Here is a 20,624-nt window from a genome sequence, read left to right as displayed (position 1 = left end):
AGAAGTGAGGATAGAAATCATGAAGGGGGGGGGGTTGATGTTAAGTGCCTGAAACTTGTGGAATGTAACAACAAATGATGCTACGTAATACCGATGGGTGGGGGGACGGGAGGAATGTACAGTGTATCACTGACCTTTGACCCAACAACAAGCATTATCCTTGCCACTTCAGCCAGTCAACATACAATTAATAATTTAAAATCACTGAAACAAAGCATGTGTATACAACAAAAATATCAAATGAAATGTTACCTATCTGAAGCACAATGTAGAACATAAATCATTCATACTGTACACTCCTCATTTCCACTCACTTCAATCTCCCATTGCTCCCTGTATCACAGCACACTCAAGAACATATACACAGACAAACACATACAACCTAAAGCAAACATACTGTAAAACGAGGAATTTTCGCGTGCATTTTAATTTCGCGAATTTCGCGAGCGCCAAAATTTGCGAAATTAAAATGCACACGAAAGCTTTAGTCTACACTACATGCATTGAATGCCAGTAGCAATTCGTGAAAATTTCATGCCACGAAAAGGGCTGTCGGCTCCAATTCGCGGAAATTTCATGCCGCGAATATATCATGTTTTACAGTACACTGTAGTTACACAAAAAAATACAAATGAGTGGATAAAGCTACACGTACCTAATGTTGCTATAACGATAACAGAAGTTTATATCACAGGAAAAACTCACTGATCTGGGCAAAATCGACATTGTAGGTGATGTTTTCCGTATTGCCTGTGCTCTGTGGGGGGTCCCACTGTAGTGTGATAGAGCGAGGTCGCCTCTCACAAATTACTGGTGGGCTAGGTGGGCCTGGCCTGCCTATGAAGGTGAAAAAGAAAGGGGTGGAGAAAATGTCCCATGAGAACTTTGCACCTGTCCTAATCTGTCTGAATAGAACATTTTACAGTGCGGTGTTACTTGTGAAGAAAATCAATGCATGACTGTGACACTATGACAAGAAGTGTTGTTCCACTGCCAGTGAGTAGAATGGTATATCATGTATCATCATGGTATTTCACATTATATAACTCCTAATGCATCCTATGTGAACCTCGTGCTACACATGTATCTGTTTTGGTCACATGACTATGATGTCATAATAGGCCTACACTAATGTACCTCTTGGTTCCATTTCTATACATTGCAGAAAAAAAAGGTAGCACACTGCTTTTGTTTTTTGCTAAAAGACTCCTTTTTTTTTTCACTACAAATGCTGCTGGAATTTCCATTTAACATGTACATGTATCTTCAGCCTGTGTTTCATTGCACACAACCCAGTTAAACTTTTCCTCGGGTTAGATTTTAGTTTTATAGTCACTGTTTTGAATTAGATGGGTGTATAATTATCAACCTATCAACAGCAGCTACTATATCAACAGAGATGTACATATAGAGATAGGTGTCCTGACCCATCTTATGTACAGTAAAAACATATCAACATAGAGTGTTGCTTTTCATATTTCCAGTCACATATTTCTTGTTACCAAACAGCTTACCATGCCACCTCAGCTGACACCGACATTTTGAAACCTTGAAATAGCCAAACAAGATGTTATCTCCCAAATACTTTTCACACAGTCGAGCACTGCATGACTGGCCACCCTGTAAGGATGGAATTCAACTTACTTATGATGCGGAGCTGAGCCCGACAGGCGGCCGAGCCGACGTCATTGACCGCCTCACAGGTGTAGATGCCATTGTCCTGAGGTCCACTGGCCCGGATCTCCAAGAAGGCCATGCCGTCATCCCGCTCCCAGGTAGCCACCCGCTGGGAAAGGGCCAGCGGTTCCCCCTGTGGGCCCCACCAGGTGACCGTCGGGCGTGGCCGCCCGCACACCTGGCAGGAGAGAGTGGCGGTGGTCCCCACGTGGCAAGACTGGGCGATGAGCGGAAGAGTGAAGGCTGGAGCAGCTATGAGATAAACAGGAGAAAGTGTCCAAAAGAGATGTGTGACTCAGTCAATGTGCAAAGTCATGCGAGTAATTTTTTCCATGCTTGGTGGGGTATAAAATATGAAATTAGTGTCTACTTAACTTCACGGACCGTATTAGGGCAATTACCCATCGAGGGCAATTACCCCCCGGCTAAATACCGGTACTAAAATGTAGTTATTGGTAAGGTTAGAGTGAAGATTATGGTTATGGTTAGAGTTTGGGTTAGGGTTAGGATTAGGTTCAGGATTAGGATTAGGGTTAGGATCCGGGTAAGGGTCCGGGGTAATTGCCCAGGGTGTAATTGCCCTAGACCCTCGCAGACAGTTATGACATTTCAATGAGCACTTCAAACAGGTCACCGCTGCCACAGTGGTTAACAGCTTTGGCAGCACATACAGCATTACAAGGTACAGTACCTGGTTCATATCATGGCAGAAAATTACCTGAAGAAAACTACAAATCATATAGTAATAATATCCCTACAATGGACCCACCTTGAGATCAAAGATGTAAAATTACTTAAGACGTAAAAGTCAAACAATTTGAGCACTTTTATTTTTGCACTTGTTTCATGTCATGCAAACTGTATAAAAATTTTCATGCCACCCAAATTTCCAATTCTACAATATACTGTAAAACGAAGTCTAAAACGCACGTGAAAGTTCTTGTCTACACTATATGCATTGAATGTTTGAGGCAACTCACGAATATTTCATGCTGCGAAAAAGGCCGTCGGCTCCAATTCGTGAAAATTTCATGTCGCAAAATATCTTGTTCTACAGTGGTAATCACCACATCATTGTATTATCATTTTCAACATGGTGGAAGTTTGAGCCACAATGAATGGAATGGCATTCACATAATCTTGAATCATATGTATTCTCTAAATCAAACATGCTGCAGCAATATCCACAAGGCATGATATGCAACAACAGACTTCCTCGTATGTCCAAACTGTGAGGGATATTTTTGACATCTTACCAGGCTGGTGGCTTGCTGGACTCATGGCCTTTGGAGAACAGAGCAAAGGGATGCAAGGAAAGATAAAATAATCATAATTCATGATGAATCTAGATTTAAGTCATATCAATGAGTGTACCCCCTAAAAAAAAATAATAATAATAAGAAAAAAAACATAAAACAAAAAAAACGAAAGACACAATACAAAAACGCATACACATGCAGCATTGAGAAAATAACTATATTCCTAATTCAACATTACTTTATAAATCCATACTCTTGGTACTGCAATTTAGATCTAATGGACTATGATGTTGAAACACACACACATGTCCTCATCTAATATATCCAGGCATATGGTACCAATATTGAACTGCAATATGTGTTCCAAGAAGCCATACATGACACTATTTCTTTCTGGAAATGAAGAATTTGAGGAATGTTGAACATTTGTCACTGATTTCCAGAAATAAACCCTGAATCAATATATAGGATTTTCTCTCAAAAAATCCTTCATGTCACCAAGTGTCTGTTTCAATGGGTTTGCACAAACACGCATTATTCTGTATGCATGTGGCGTATCTAGGGGGGGGCAAGGGGGGCATGTGCCCTGGGCGCCACTCCTTGGGGGCGCAAAAAAAAAGAAGAAGAAAGAAAAAAGAAAAAAGGAAGAAAAAAGGAAAAAAGAGAAAAGAAGAAGTAGTAGAAGAAGAAGAAGAAACAACTCATCGGAAGGGGGAGGAAGAATGGTGTGTGTGTGTGTGGGGGGGGGGGGCAGAAAACCAAATCAAAAAAAGATAGAAACAAAACATAATGATGACTCGGACAAAATGACACTGTTTATTGCGTTCACACAAGAATTCCATGTTATGTAAGCTGAAATACAACAATTTTCGGCTCGCTCGCTGCGCTCACTCTCTAAATTTTATATAGAAGAAGAAGGTGAGAACAAAATGGGATGATGGCGCGGACAAAATGACAATGTCTATTGTGTTCACACATGTCATTTTATGTTTAGCAGGCAAAATGTTTCACGGAGCAGCGGCTGCAATTTCTTTCGTTCTGAAGCGATCGCCAATTGGATCAAAAGAAGGCGCCAACGGTTTCGAAAATACGGGGGGGGGGGCGCCAAAAAAATCAAGCAAGATAAGAACAAAACGTAATGATGACGTGGAAATATACAAATTTCGTCTCAATCGCTCGTACTGATATGAGTATTTCTTCAAGTCCTCAGTTTGTTGGTAAAAATCGTTATCTATAAGGCCGTTACTATATCTTGATTAGAATTGTAAGATTTGATAAGCAAAAAATAACAATGGTTCCATGTTTTGTAAGTTGAAATACAAAATTCTTCGGCTCGCTCGCTGCGCTCGCTCGCCAAAATTTATCAAAACAAAAAGGAGATAAGAACAAAACGTCATGATGACGCGGAAATATACAAATTTCGGCTCACTCACTCGTACTAATTTAGAGTATTTTTTCAAGTCTTCAGTTTGTTGGTAAAAATCGTTATATATAAGGCCGTCACTATATCTTGATTAGAATTGTAAGATTTGATAAGCAAAAAATGACAAGAGTTCCATGTTTTGTAAGCTGAAATACAAAAATTTTCGGCTCGCTCGCTGCGCTCGCTCGCCAAAATTTATCAAAACAAAAAGGAGATAAGAACAAAACGTCATGATGACGCGGAAATATACAAATTTCGGCTCACTCGCGCATACATAATGGGGGGCATTTCATGAAGCAATTTGTCAGATATCTCGTCTGACAAACTGTTAAAAGCAACTGAAATCCTTGCTTCTGATTGGCAGAGAGCAAAATTTGTCCGACAAGTTGTCGGACAAAATGCTTCATGAAATGCCCCCCCCCCCCCCCCCGATTTAGAATATTTTTTTAAAGTACTAAATTTCTTGGTATAGACAAATCGTTATCTATAAGGCCGTCACTATTATTGATTAGAATTGTAAGATTTGATAAGCAAAAAATGACAAGAATTCCATGTTTTGTCAGCTGAAATACAAAAATTTTCGGCTCGCTCGCTGCGCTCGCTCGCCAAAATTTATCAAAATTCATTACATTTATAAATCACTTTCAAAAGACCCCTCTTAAGGGCTTGAAAAGCATATCATGTGGACTTTGCTTAAAGTCCCTACCGGGATCGGGTTGGGGTTGAACAATAGTCTTTTTCAGAAATTAGGGACGCAATTTTCGCGCTTGCCCCAGGCGCCGTTTTCCCTAGATACGCCGCTGTCTGTATGTCTATTTTACTTGCAAACAGTTTTATGTTACATTGATGTTTGAGAACCAAAATGACATTACCACAGTAATCATTAATATTTGGTATTCATGTCCTTCTACAGCTCAGCTAATGAAATACAGTGCATTAAGAAGTGTATGTCTGTAATCAACGCACACACACAAGGTCTACACCTTACGGTCACAAAGTTTGTGTTAGCATGAAACATTTCTTGGTACAAAAATTGCCTCAAATTTTGTATTCTCCTCGACTAGTATTAATATCAACTTATAGATATCTTAGGGAAATATACAGCAAATGTAAAAAATACTCTCATCTGTACAATCTGTATGTTCACCAAAATTGACTCAGCAAGAATAAGGAATCCTGCAAAAGTTTCCAGCTTTACACTGATGAACACTGATCATCTAGCGTGAATGATAAGACAAGGTTGGTCCGTACCTTCCCAGGGATCTTTGCCACAGCCTTCCTGAGGTCATTGACATCCGACCCTTTGCCTTGTCTCCGCTTTGACCGTGGAATGGTGTTATCCTTCTTGCCCGGCGAGATGCCAAATTTTGACTTCAGCTTCAGGGTCCCCTGCCAAGATTTTCTGATTTAAAAAAATCCCAACAACAATAGAGGATTATTCATTTTTCACAAAATAAACACCAAATTTCAAAATGAAAACTTGTCCTACATTTGCTGGTCACACAAATAATGACAAACATGTACACATTTGGACAATTAATGTCTACATAGAATATTTTTCTTTTTATTGTGCTTGTGTGTGAGTGTGCATGTAAGCATTGTTACAAAAGCATAGTAGCTTCTGCTACTTCTGGCACAATACTTGATATTAAGAAACTGCTACTTATTATATGTGTATGTTTTCATAAGCATATTGTCAAATGTATGCTATTGTTTAATAACACTGCAAACTCCAATTCACCTTTCAAGAAAATGTAATATACACTGTATCAGGTGTTTTTAGTGAAATATTTGTGTCAAAGCTGAGGATAACATTGTGTCATTGTAACATGGACTGTACCAAAGAGGCAAAGTTTTCACATCAGCCAAACTGTATACTATAAAAAAAAAACCCAAAAAACCCAAACAAACTGAATACCAAGAAATGCAATATTCACTTTCATACCATGAAGCACATTGCTCATCACTACAATGTGGAAAAGATTGGGAATCAATGTGGAATTAGTATGTACCAATGCTGGACATCAAACATACCAATTTATGTGAGCTATACATGTATTTTTGTATATAAGCCCCTTTTTGAACACATCCTGTTGTAGTTAAGGTTCCAATTTAAAGCAAAATTGGCTGAAGACGGGTGTTTGGTATCATAGCAACAAAATTCCCACCTTTGCCTGAAGTATTATGTTGTAGCTACAGGTGTATGCAATGGGAATTTAACGCATTGTTTACATGACAGAGTACACTATGTATTGAACATTAGGAAAAATAAGGTATGAAGACTGTGGATTAAAGCCCTTCTGGAATTCACTTCACTTTTTTTTTCTTTTATTTAATATCTGGGGCATACATATTGTACTGTCCACAGTTACAAAACAGATTTTTTTTTCTTTCCTCCCCCCTTTATTTAATGTCTAGCACATATATTGAAACTTGAAAAAAGGGGGTCTATTCCATCCAGTGAAAGTTACATTTGTATCACAATGTAAGTGCTGTAATGTTTCTGCAATACAAAATGCCATTTCAAGCGATTTATAGACCAAATCTCTGTATGACGAGATTTCACTATTGGAGGGCTATTCTTAAACATAACACATAAATTAATAGTTAAATTAAAAAAAAAACACTCAACAATCTACTAAAAAGTCCAGTATGTGAAAAAATAGTATTTAGACAGATAGATAGAGATACATGAATAAAACTTTGTAGATGGACATATGTGAATAAATGAACATGTGAAATAAGTGGTTACTATACTTTAACAACAAGTGAGTTTATGTCTGAATAGATATGGAAAGATGAGTGAATAAACAAATGGATGGAAACAAGAAGTATGAAAAAAACCTAAGTTGAATACATATCTTTTTATGCTAATCAGGCCAAAACAACTTGTACGGACAGGCACATCAACATGATAGAGATAACATGGAAAATATAGCTCACTTCAGAGTGATCATACGTACCCATAATATACACTTCTTTATCATAGCTACATGTACAAAATTTCAAATACAACTGGAAATTGTAGAACACGGAGGAACATCAAAACTTATTGGCATTTTCATAAATGACCACTGCAGTCCAGCATGCAACAGCCATGCAAATATCACAGAAGAATAATCAACTGATCTGAGGGGTACAATTGAGTAACAACAGTGCACCAGGTATATCAGCGGAAATGAGGTGGAGGATTGCAAAGGAAATTATGATTACAGGAATGTCTGAAAATTACCTAATACTATTCACTAAAACCTGACTACACTCATATTATCTTGGACAACTTTCCTTTTCTTCACTCTTCTTGAATAATATTCAGCTTCCTCTAACAAGTATGAGATATCTTTCTGAGCACCAGATTGGGAATTTGGACAGTGTGTCCAATGCTATGTGGTTATCTGTATCAAATTAGCACTCAAACATTCAAAGGGCCAAACAAAGTATACCAAACATACACACCTAGTTCCTATGTGAAAAAAATGAACAAACCAAAAACAAGCTAATTCTGGGTAGATGTCTGAAACCACCAGAGAATGCAATGATACTAACAAAAATGTGGCAGGACATAATTTGATTGGTTTAGATTATTACAATTTGGAGCTACAACTGCATAAATTCTTGTCTCTGCGAGACATAAATATGGGAAAACTAATTTACCAGTCAAAACGAAAAACAAAACGAAACAAACCCTTATGAAACAACATAAGAAGAAAAAGTATCAACAAAACTGTTCTCCCGAAGGTAACATCGACTGTTTCCTTCAAGATGGAACACAAACACGTTGAATTTGAAATTATGTACAAAGATGTAATCAAAGAGCAAACAACCTCATAAAAGCATTGAGGAGGAAAACACTAACGTAACAATAAAATATCACAAAGGAGAGGTGGAGTTGGAGTAAAAGGGAGGGGAAAATGATGAGAAGATGGTGAAGATATGGATAAAAGGAGGAAATGGAGGAGAAAGGTGGTGGAGAAATTGAAAGTTTGAGGAAAAGTTGGGGAGGAGGAGAAAGAAGAGGAGGAAGATGAGAAAGGGAGGAGATGGGGGAGGAGGAGGGGGAGGAGAAAGAGGAGAAGGAGGAAGAGGAGGAGGAAGAGGTGGAGGAGGAGGAGGAGGAAGAGAAGGAGGAGGAGGAGAAGGAAGAGGTGGAGGAGGAGGAAGAGATGGAGGAGGAGGAGGAGGGGTAGGAGGAGGATGAGGAGGAAAAGGAGGAGGAGGAGGAGGAGGAGGAGGAGGAAGAGAAGAAGGAGGAGGAGGAGGAGGAGGAGGAGGAGGAGGAAGAGGTGGAGGAGGAGGTGGTGGAGGGGGAGGATGAGGAGGAAGAGAAGGAGGAGGAGGAGGAAGAAGAAACAAAAAGGCGAGGGAGGAGGGGCAAGAAGAACAAGGTTGTGGATTAGGAAGAACAAAAATGTTAAGTGGAGGAGAAAAAGGAATGGAGGAGGAAGAGAAGGAGATAAAGTACAGCAAAGGGAGGATGAAGGGAGGATGAGGAGGAGCAAAAAGGCAGAGGAAGAGGAGCAGCAGCAAGAAGAAGGTTGTGGATTTTGGAGGAACATAAAGGATAAGATGTGGAAGAGAAGAAGCATGTGACAAGAACGTAGAAGAGGAAGAGGAAGGGTTGAAAACAGGAGACAAGGAGTGTAAAAGGAGGAGGAGGAGCGGGAAGGAGGCAGAGAGGGATGGCGAAAGACCGATGTCAAAAATTAGTGGGAAGAGAAACTCTGTGTCTATTTCTTACAAACAGTGGCAGGCCCTGTAAATATACCCCAACCTACCACATGATCTATATTCTTATACACTTCTCTCATGCTTGTGTGTATGGCATACCTGATAACATTTAAACCATTCATATCTGAAAATGGCATGCACTTGTACATATCAAAGAACAAGAACAGCGATTTGGTGGGGTTTGACGAGGATACGGTAAAAGAGGGGTAGGGCGAAAGGGGCGAAGGGGGCAGTGGATTTGACCAATGGGAGTTAAGCATTGGACTGCATTCATGCTCACACCAACAAACACACAGTATAAAGGTTCTCAATTTATGAATCATGCAGATGTGTGTATATCTTAAAGGGGAAATTATGGGCCAGTTAAAAGGTAGTTTGATAAAAAAAAAACACCAAAAAGTCTTAGAAAGATGGCAATGAACATTTGAATAAAATTGCATAAAAAGTAGGAAAGTTATACAATTGTGAAGTTCTACTAACTTTTGCAAAACACTTCTTGAACATGTGATATGAATATGCAAATGAGTGGGCTGATGATGTCATCACCTCATAATTGAGATATATCAGGATTTGAGGTTGGTGTATATCACATTTGAACATCAAACAAAACAAACAAAACAAAACAGAAATTTAAAGATTTTGTGTGCAACTGCATGGCAAGTTATGACGCAATGACATAACTGACTCACTCATTTGTATATATTGACTGTTTAGGAAGTGTTTTGTAAAAAAATTAGTTAAACTTCAAAACGTCATAATTTCCTTCAAATTTTTACCTTAATTTGATCAAATTGTCATTATTGTGCTTATAAAATTGTACTCTTTCTTATCAAACCAACTTTTAACTGGTCTGGAATTCCTTGAAACACTGGATTGCTATATAGTGAAGTATAAAGTTCATGTAACTTCACGGAACAGACAAAAGGCTGGGGGGGGGGGGGGCACTGGCTAGAGCTGTAGGAGATGGAGCTAATCACCATGGCAACTCAGTCTGGCAAAGTCCTTGAGATCAGTACATTTTGTGTACTCTGCGAAGTTTTGTTGTTGTTGTTTTTTTCTCTCTTTTTTTTTGCTCAACATCTGTAGCCAAAAGTAACAAAATCAGCACACCAACAAAGGTAGATAATGAAGTATTTTGTATCTGTTGGGACCCAAAATCATCAGTGTTCGATATCAGGAAGTTTTATAAATCAGAGCTCTCCAAACTGAGTTTTCCACTGCATAGTGCCATGAGGAATCAAAAGTCATGCATTTCCTTTATCCTTGAAGTCTCCTATCTCATTTGTCCAATAAGTCATGGTTTTAGAAATATCTAAATGAATCTAAATATCATGACAGAGGGATATTGGGGGCTATACTTGTGGAAGGGAGGGGACATGAAAATATGGAAGATATATACAAATACAGTATACAGAGAATAGAGGGAGAAAGAGAGAATATATGAAATATATGAAAGATATGGAAGAGATGCAGACAGATGCACAGATGAATAGACATAACAAGATGAATGACAGAAGATAAAATTACACACTCAAATACAAATGTTACATAGAGAGAGAGAGGGGGGGGGGAGAATATGAAAGACAGAGAAGGTATAATGTACAAACAGGCCTATATAGATGAATAGAGAGAGATAGAATATAAAAGATATTCAAGATATATACACAGATACATAGATGGATAGAGAGAGAGAGAATATGAAAGACGTAAAAGATATATACACAGAAACATATAAATGAATAGAGATAGATAGAAAAGAAAAAAAGATACATAGAGGAATAGAGAGAGAGACGGAGGAGAGAGAGAGAGAGAGAGAGAGAGAGAGAGAGGGAGAGAGATTATGAAGGATATGGAAGATATACACGAAGATGCATGGATGAATAGATATAGCAAGAATATGAAAGATATAGAAGATATGAATATACAGAGACGTAAACAGATATAGATAGAAAAGAAAGACAAACAAGTAGAAAATGGAGTCAATGGAGAGAGCAAATAGATACAAAAAATATAGATATACCACAACAAGCATATAGAAGACTGATGCCTTAAGACATATCACAAAAGCTGATATCGGAACATCCCTTAATTTGACAAAGGTAGACTAAGCAAGTCTAATTACATACTGAGGGACCAGTAAGTCACATTAAAAAACAATTCATACTAATTCATAAAATATTCACTGCACAAATCCCATGCAAATATAATACCAAACTGCACAAAGCAAACATTTTCTTCTCTCTCTAACATGAGAGATTCATGTGCATGTACATATTACCGTTTCAAAATCATGCATGCGATGTGTAATACTGTAGGGTCATTCTCATAACAAAAAAGTACCTTAGAACTTGCAATGTTTTAAATTGTGTGTCCTTGTTACTTCAAAAATCTTATGATATTAGTTCTTATGCAAAAATTACAAGGTTTCTTGCCAGGATTGTTTCTTCAACCATTACGAGTATGTTAATCCAAAGCTGCGCAACTTGCAAAACTCACCAGGACCGCACACGTATTCAATTCTACTGGTACAGCAGACACAGATACAAAACTCCAATGCGTGTTTTCTGCTGTTTGCGTTCTTATCATGCAAAACACCTTGTAAAGATTTGCACAAAGTTAGATAAAATTGCTCTCTGACTTGCAATTTATAGGATGAAGCTTCTATAGCGCAATTTGGTGCAGTTGCTGGGCGACTCGCAGCCCTATAACTTCTTGATTTTTCAAACCCAATGAGAATAACCCTAGAGGCTCACAAACAACAATTTATCCATGATGATGTATGGATTTCACAGGAGAAAAAAAAAATACACCAAATAAAATCTATTAAGAATGAAAAAAAAAAAAATCAGTGTAACATGATATGACAATATTGTTCATGCAGGGGAAAAAATGTCATAAATATATGCAGGCATTTGTGTAAATTCTCTAACATAAGCAGAGCAACAGCATAAAAACGGAATACAGGAACTTTCATACAAACCATACAATGTATCTCGAGTTGAGGTGAACATATGTACGAGAATGAAAGCAAAAGTAACAATGAAATGTGAAAAGATAAGTAGGTTAATTGCAGGTGCATATTGGCACCTTGAGAAAGAACAAAAAGTACACAGAAAATAAAACAAAATTGCACTGAGCAATTCTAACCAATATATTGCAGTGGTTTTGTTGTTCTTTTCTTTTTGCAGAAAATGAGGAAATACACATGAATTTTGAATGGTTATGCTGATGTTTGCTTGAAGGTTGCAAAAAGAAACTGACTAATGATGCCTTTCTATGGTTGCTGAAAGACATCGGTGAGCAAAATCTGAAATATCATCTGACTGCGTAATTATTTGGAATCCAGACATTAAACACAATTACACTACACGGTCATTGACTTTACTTCATACAACATACACAGCTTCCCGTATGTACAACAATTACTACTCATTACATATACTGTCTTACAGCTGTCCTCTACAAAAAGACAAGGGGAAAGTGACAAGAAATCTCTGTAAGGTAGCTTCAATGATAATACGAGATACTATTAGACTAGCCAATAACAAACCAACATAACAGACAAACAAGCAAACACAATGTCACAAGACTGAACACAGCTTTCTTCTCTACCACTACAACAGACAGTAAACAGGTACATGCTGTACAAATTTGTACATGCGTACACATTTTTTTGCCACCAACTTGAGCTCGGACAAAGTGGGTGTGTTCAAACTCACCACCGGAGCGCTGCCTCAGTCCTCGTCCATGTAGCCGAAATAAAGCATGATGTGAACAAGGCCAATCCCTGGGGTTCACTGTACTTTTCCTCAATGCAAATCAGACAGCAAGTATACTTCGTAGAGGAGCACTTACATCGCCATGGTAACAGTCTTTCTTTTTTTTGTGTAATTGTGCTTGAGAGAGTGATGCCTGGCAGCAAGGTTGCGTTGAAAAACATTTCACGAGCAATCTCCGTCTTTTGGTCTCAGTTGCGACGATGACGTTTCTCCTCTTGCATATAGAACATGGCAGATTCGTGCCGAGAGCTCATGGATGCGATCGCGTGATTGCGTAGTGGTAAAGTTTATTCATGGAAGCGACCATTCACTCTACAGATTCTCAGGGGTGCAAAACCCTATAAGCGTGTAGTTCTGTCATAACGATTTCCAGTAGCTTTAAGATCGACTCCTCGTATCAGCACATTGCTTTCCTGGTGGGGTCCAATCAGCTGTTCCTATTTGATCACATGATGTTTGACTACAGAGACTCCAACTCTCCCGTTTTCGACGGGAGATCTCCCGCCGAAAACCCATTTTTGCAATATCTCCCGTTCTCCCGTTTGAGATTTAATTTCTCCCGCCCTGGCTCTGTGTCTCCCGTTTTAAAGGATTTCTTACTTATTGCTATTGTATTTGAAAAAAATAAGCCGTAGATAGCACCAGAGAGCATCTAGAACCCTAGGAACTTCGCGCTTCGCACACATCAACTTGGAGTCTCCCGTTTGCTCGGGGTTTCAGGCGGGAGAATCTCCAGATCAGAAGGTACTTTGGGTTGGAGTCTCTGCAAGTCTGTATGTGTGTGTGTGTGTGTGTGTGTGTGTGTGTGTGTGTGTGTGTGTGTGTGATTATAGATATGTCAATGTATTTGCATGTATCACCCAGTTTAAATTATGCCTATAGAAATGTGAATTATTCACAGTGTACTGCAATTGGTGAAAAGGCAACTAGTATGCTGTATGCATAAAAGACTGATACAAAAAATAGCAAAACTCATAGTCATGAATAATGTATGTTATTTATTACTACTTTCTTTTGAATCCACCGCTGCTGATTTTTGCTTTCGTATCTTCCATTATTAGGTAATGATGTGTTTGTCTAGTTTTGCTTGTTGGCATGCATTTGCAGCTGATGTGAATTACTTAGAATAATAATTTACACTATTAAATCTGAAGACTTCATATGCAAAAGAGAAATACACCTTCAAATTTTACAAAAACAGCCTTTGACTGAAGCTGGTCTAAATAAATGCAACAGAAAGTACGAAAAATATAACCTAGTGTCTTTGTGAACCAGATCTGGTGTGTACATGTATATATACAAGTATGTATATACAGGTCAGGTGTATGGTATGTATGTATATACGGGTAATTCCATGGGGTTGGGACTGAAATTGTGACATACAAGTTGAAAATTCAAGTTGGGTAAATTGAAATTTCCTTTTCCCCCCTGATTTGTTACTCCCATTCTTCAACTTATTCCACTAGAAATCTGTTTATTACTTCGCACACTTTCAGTCAGCATGGGTAAACAGGTATGGCAGAATACCTATGTTACACGGACTTCATTTGTTGACATCCTTCATAATTTTGTGTTCTGAAATGATAACAATGAACACATCCACGTTTTTTTCATCCATAGCACATCAACATGTTATTTAACAGGCGCATGAGATCATTATTAGTAAGATTGTATGTTCTGATGTCAACTGCAAGCCACTTTTATTAACATGTTTTTTTCTACAAACCATTAACAATTTCAATCAAAGGTTAAATTTTTCTTCAAGAGTGACACAATGATAATATTCTTAAAAGCACCACAATTGAAGCAAGTGATTTGCATGGGTATTCAAGTGAAAACATGATTTTATTGTTATAATCAGGGGTTTTCAGACAACAACCTCGCCCACGGTGTACTACCTATGTTACACGGACAGTATGTCTTTGTAACATAGGTACACTACGACATATCAACTGATTTCCTTTATTGTGGTGTTAGATGTTAAAACCTACACATATAGACTTTATGTATGTTCCCACAAATAACACTATTGTAACAGTTCTTTGGAATTATATCTACTGCCCACCTGTGGAACAATACCTATGTTACACAGACTTCAATTCTTTGTAACTCTGGTATGAAAGAAGGCAGACTTAATCAGAAGAAGAAGAAGAAAGTGAAGCTTTACACAATTTGACCTACACTAACAACATCATCAACTAGTTGTCAACTAATTAAGAAAACTAATAAAGAGAAATCAGACAAGTCTTCTTGTCTTCTCCATGTTCTTTGTTTGAAATTAATTTCTGCTCTTTTGTCCAATGTCCATTTAGCCCTCGATTTTTGTTTTTCTTCTGTCCATTTTCCCTCTGTGCAGTTTTCTTCTTGTCTAGTTTGTTACATTCGCTCTTCTTGGGTGTTGCTTTGTCGGCTTCCTCTCTGTTTGTGGAGTGCTGTGGATGTGTCCTTTTCACTCTTTCATGTAGTTTAACACGTAGCGGTGGCAGAGGAGGAGCCATGGCAGATTCATCAACAAACTGAACAAAAGGTGTAAAGAGAAATAGAATAAAAAAATTAAAAGAAAATTTTTGTCGGGGTTGACTATATATTCCTGTTGATGTATCTGTGTGTTTATGAATGGAATTAAATAATATTAACAATTTTGCTTACATTTCTACCTTGCTTGGCATACCCATTAGCTAGAGTTTCATGTGTACCTCCCACCAAAATTGAAAAAAAAAATGGGTTATGCTTAAAAAATGATGTAAATATTAATAATAATAATATAGCATGTAAAACATAGGAAAATATCATTTTCATACTCTAAAAACTTGTTTTCAGATGTAAGCTAGGAAGGGCAGGTCGCTGCCCCCAGTGTCCTAGCTAAGGTTAGGGCTAGGGTCAGGGTTACGGTTACGGTTATGGTCCTTAATAGACTCCCAAAATAATACTAGGCCCTATTTTGTATTCATCCCCCATCGAAATTGTCGCCCTCTTTTTGAATGATAGTGTAGAGCAATAATAGTCCAATTGTGATTGGGGTTCATAATTTTATTGAAGCCTTTCCTACCCACTACCCACCCAAACTGAAAAGGACACTGGCATTTTAGCTTTGAGACTTCACAGTGGGTGAACATGGAATGGAAATGGTGAATCCTTGTGAAATGTTAACAAGTTCATCAGAGCATCTAACAGGTCAGTGAAATCTTGGAAGGAAAACATTGACATTTTCGAAGTAAATCTGTTAAAGAGAAAGAATTTCACAGCTCCTAGTTCCCTCAATATCACCAGCAAAATAAGGCAAACTCTATTTCTCTAGTTCAGATGCAGTCTGGACATCTACGTTTTCCAACTAGTATATAGTGATTAATACTAACTCTAGCACGTCTACCTTGGTAGATACCTAATGACAAAAGGGTCCAAAAATTCACAATAATCGGGAGGTAAAACAATTTTATATTGCAGTGAAGATACACTGATATACTTTTGTATGGTTTTCTAAGAGAGGAATATATGCTCCTTTTGCAGAGACCGGCATGGACGGAAAATTTGCCAATCAAAATTATGAACATGAACCTGTAACAAATATCTCAGTATGTGGGACTACAGTATCATTGTCCACCGTATTTTTGGCCAGTTCAGAGGTTTAGATGTCGTTTTTTTTCTCTAATAGAGTTACAGAATATGACAAATGTTATTATTTTCATAAAACAGCGTAAAAGCTTACCAATTGACATCAGAAACATTAAAACTCCTGTACCTACGTTACATGGACAACGGCAGAAAAACAGATCTTGCGCTGTCCAGGTAGGTGTATATTGGCTGTGAGTAGTTTTTCTGCCATTGGGGGAGGACTGCCAGTGACATGAATACGATTGCTGAAGTTAGTAGCTCTTCTTTTTATCGCGAGACGCGTCTTTCCTTACCTACGTTACACGAAGAGGCCGGACATCGCACTGAAGTACAGTGATATGTTCCGTATTTTCTCGTTTATTTGGAGGATTTTGATGCTAATTTTTAGATAAGAATACTCCTGAAATATAAATCTCATTATAGAAATAAAGTTTCTAATCATATTATGATTGGAAGTGTATGTAAAACCATGCTATACCTATGTTACAACAAAAATTGCCATGGACATCGTTTGTAACATAGGTATGAGGTTGCTTGAAGATGCTCTGGTGTTCTTATTTTGTTACAAATGTTTATGTGCCTTATAGTCTTTGTAGAAGTCACCTTGCCTCTCTTAATTATGATAGGCATAATGCTGAAAGGTTGTATATTCCTGTTTTACATTGCCATGAAAATGGCATATATTTATGTCACAACATAAACCACAAAAAACCATGGGACATCATCAGTGAAACAGTCATAGACAAAATACATTTGTACACAGGCTTGTTTTTTTTTCATCAAATAATTCTTCACACATTTCTCTCCAAGAATAACTGTAAACCACAGACATTTATTTGATAAATTTTTCAGAATATGACTTTTATTCCCTACACAACATGAAAACCTAGAGAAGACCCAACCCCATGGAATGACCCATATGCATGTATGTATGTAGTATGTACAATGTATGTATGTGTGTATATACAATGTACATACAGGTGTATGCATATGCATGTAAGTATACAGGGTACATGTATATGCATATATCGTCGCTGGGGCGATAAGACCTCGTATCTACAAAATGTCCAATGTTCAGGAGAGCCAAAAAACATGGCGGCCAAAGCACTGTGGCGAATGGGATAGCCTTTCCTTTGACATGCCGTGGTGGCTTCATTTTTGGAGTAAGACAGTTGGGATTGGGACAGGACATCACTTAACCCATTATTTGACCAATAATCTAAAAAAAAGTCATTTTCACCAAAATTGCAGATACAAGGTCTTATCACCCCAACAACGATATGCATATATAAATATATACACATACACATACACATACACACATACACACATACATACAGTTACATACATTGGTTACACTTGTAACCAATGATGTAAGTGTAAACCTCTCATATGAGTTGACAATCAAGGAACTACTGTATAAGCTGCTATTTTCGCACACAGATATTTTCACGAATGAGGAGGTCCGACACAGACATTTTCGTGAGATATTGTTTTCGCGATTTGACACCGACAGACAGTGCAATATTACCCTAACTTATATATGCCAACATTTTTGTGTGTCATTAAATTCACTGTACAAAAATGATTTGCAAAATTTACATAAACCCTTGCAAAAATAACAGTTTATACAGTACACTGTAAAATGTTAAAACTTCACTTGTTAACATTTCATCCATTGAGGACAAGTCCCAAGTATACTCGGGCAGGTGTCTATGGGAAATGCATGTTGTAGCGGAATCAGTCCATCCTCAACGGGTTAAGATAATGAGATATAAAGAACAAACAGTCTATGTGTATGTTTTTTCTTTCATTTCCCTTTGGGAAATCTTTATTTTTCCAGTAATGGTATAGTTTTCTTGCATCCAGACATTAAATACACAATCTTACGATTGGTGTCGAACTAATATCAATGAGAATGATTGATGAAATAAGATCATGAATAACAATAATACACAAAATAATTGCTTTGACCGTAAATCATACTGGTCCAAAACTCTTTCTGTCACACATTATGTCTCTTTGTCGTATCTTTGAAAAAAAGAAGAAAAAACAACAACAACAACAAGCTGTCTCGGTCTAAGTCGTTTGTCGTATTCATTGATTTTTAGTTGGCGAAATAAATGTCATTCCCAGGTGATGAATCAATGTAACACACAAGAAATAACTTACAGTTGGTTGAATATAACAATTGATCAATATCCATAGCAATTCAAATTCCACTTCAGTGTTCTCTATTTATGATTCTTTTACATATTATCTTACTGTACATACTTTAAACACATGAGTTTTATTCAGTCTACCTTTGTACCGTATTAACATTTGTACAAAAACCAAAACAGAGAAAGAGAGATAAGAGATGAAATGAAGCATTTTTTTTTCTGAATTCCCAACAATAAGAAAAAAACAACAACAACATTGCCACTGGTCATTTTTAAATCAACATTTCAATGAGAGATACATATAATTTATTCAGTCAAAAAGTCCACAGTTGTAACCTACAATGTACAATATTGTACATACGACTAGTCAAGTGGGCGAAACACATACCTGCCCTGTTGATAACACAAGACACAAACACACACACGCACACGTTCTTAAACACACACACACACGCACACGCACACGCCCTTACACACACATGCACACTTGGACACACACTGTACACTTGTATGTTTTACCGACAAGTACACTGTAAGCTAAAGAAGTGCACAAAATTTGCAGACTTACACATGCTAGATATGAATAAAGTGTAAAAATAAATCCGGTCTGTCTCCATTCAATCTCTTCTCTTTTATTTGCAATATGATAAGGATAAAATACAGAGCTAGTATACCTACAAGTATTTTATGGGTGTACTGCATTGTACAACAGTCTGGAAATACACAATTTATAGGATGAAATACACTGTACAGTTTTTGATTGATGTCCTGAATATCACTTGGAAACAAAAAAAAAGTGCTAAAATACATCAAATTGAATTCTTACAATGATCAGTGTAGTCTATAAACTACATTATACTAATAATCATTTAAAATTCCATTTCTATATCCTCTCTCGCTCTCTCTCTGTCTCCTAGTTTTCAAGAGGAGAACAACTTGGACAAATTTTTGTACTTAATTCACTTTAAGAATGATTAAAAAATGAATATCAATATAGTGTGAGCATATTCAGCAGTATTCAAAAATTCATGATCCTTGATGAATATTCAGCACTTTGACAACACAATCTACATAGGTATGCAAATTTAAATATATTGCAAATGGGAGGGGGTAAAAAGGACTGTCTGAGGTGACTCGCACATTGCCTCTGTCCACACACTTTAGCCAGTGGCCGCCTAGTGACCATTTGACCATTTGATAAATTTGAGCATTTTACTCTCTTTTTTTTTGTCATTGGCACATGAACTTTAAAAATGCAGGGATTTTCCTGCAGAACTGACACAAACACACAAACACACACAAAGATGAAACAAAACAAAAAATATGATGGAAAGTACAAATGTATTAAGTGTACTCAGGAGAATACATCTCACTCTGAATCCCCTTTTGTGCCAAAAAAACTATGAAGAGAAAAAGAAATTCGAGTAAATAGAAAATATGACCACTGATACAATCCCTGTCATACAATGCTTGGAGACACTGTGTATTAGATAACTTCTCCTGATGACAAGGAATTGTTCAAACTTCCTCTGATCACACTTGGAATTAAAAAAGGAAAAGATCTAACAACCAATTGAAAACAACATACAAAACCATGTTACAGACCTGTCAATCTGGTTAAGTTTGTCTGTATGCATGTTGCTGCAGAAAAAGAAACAAAAGTGCCCAGATATAGTTGAGAAAAGCCCTTCAACAATGACTTTATGACAAATAAAGAAATAGTTGGGTCAAACAAACAGTCTTCTGTCCTTTTACTTTCAGCGAGCACTAATGTTCACACAAGTCTGAGAAAATCTAGGTGCACAAACACTGGAACTCGGTCCTATGCACGGCTCCATTGTCACACGAATGTAAGAGTCCAAAGTCAGGATTTTGAGGGCTGTACAGCATATTATACACAGTAGTCTAGACTAATTTGTTACATCAAATTATGTACAGTCAGTTTGGAGCAGCTATTGCTCGCAATGTTCCTCGTCACAACGTA

General features: G+C 37.5%; 1 protein-coding gene across 1 annotated transcript in view; it reads right to left on the bottom strand.

The window, feature by feature from the left end:
* LOC139709007 (kalirin-like) overlaps positions 1-20,624 on the bottom strand; it is a 29,763-nt gene that overhangs the window by 6,910 nt on the left and 2,229 nt on the right. Inside the window, exons 2-5 of the mRNA XM_071620975.1 lie at positions 5,611-5,761; positions 2,934-2,961; positions 1,645-1,929; positions 706-837 (exon numbers count right to left, since the gene is read on the bottom strand). Of these exons, the coding sequence (XP_071477076.1) occupies positions 706-837; positions 1,645-1,929; positions 2,934-2,961; positions 5,611-5,761 (596 nt within the window). The remainder of the gene's footprint in view (positions 1-705; positions 838-1,644; positions 1,930-2,933; positions 2,962-5,610; positions 5,762-20,624) is intronic.

This window comes from Diadema antillarum, unplaced genomic scaffold (assembly GCF_040938485.1).
Source record: "Diadema antillarum isolate AM-2024a unplaced genomic scaffold, OU_Dant_1.0 seq00001398_RagTag, whole genome shotgun sequence".
In the NCBI taxonomy this organism is placed as follows: domain Eukaryota; kingdom Metazoa; phylum Echinodermata; class Echinoidea; order Diadematoida; family Diadematidae; genus Diadema; species Diadema antillarum.
The sequence above is the reverse complement of the archived record's forward strand: the minus strand, read 5'-3'. Positions and strand labels throughout refer to the sequence as shown.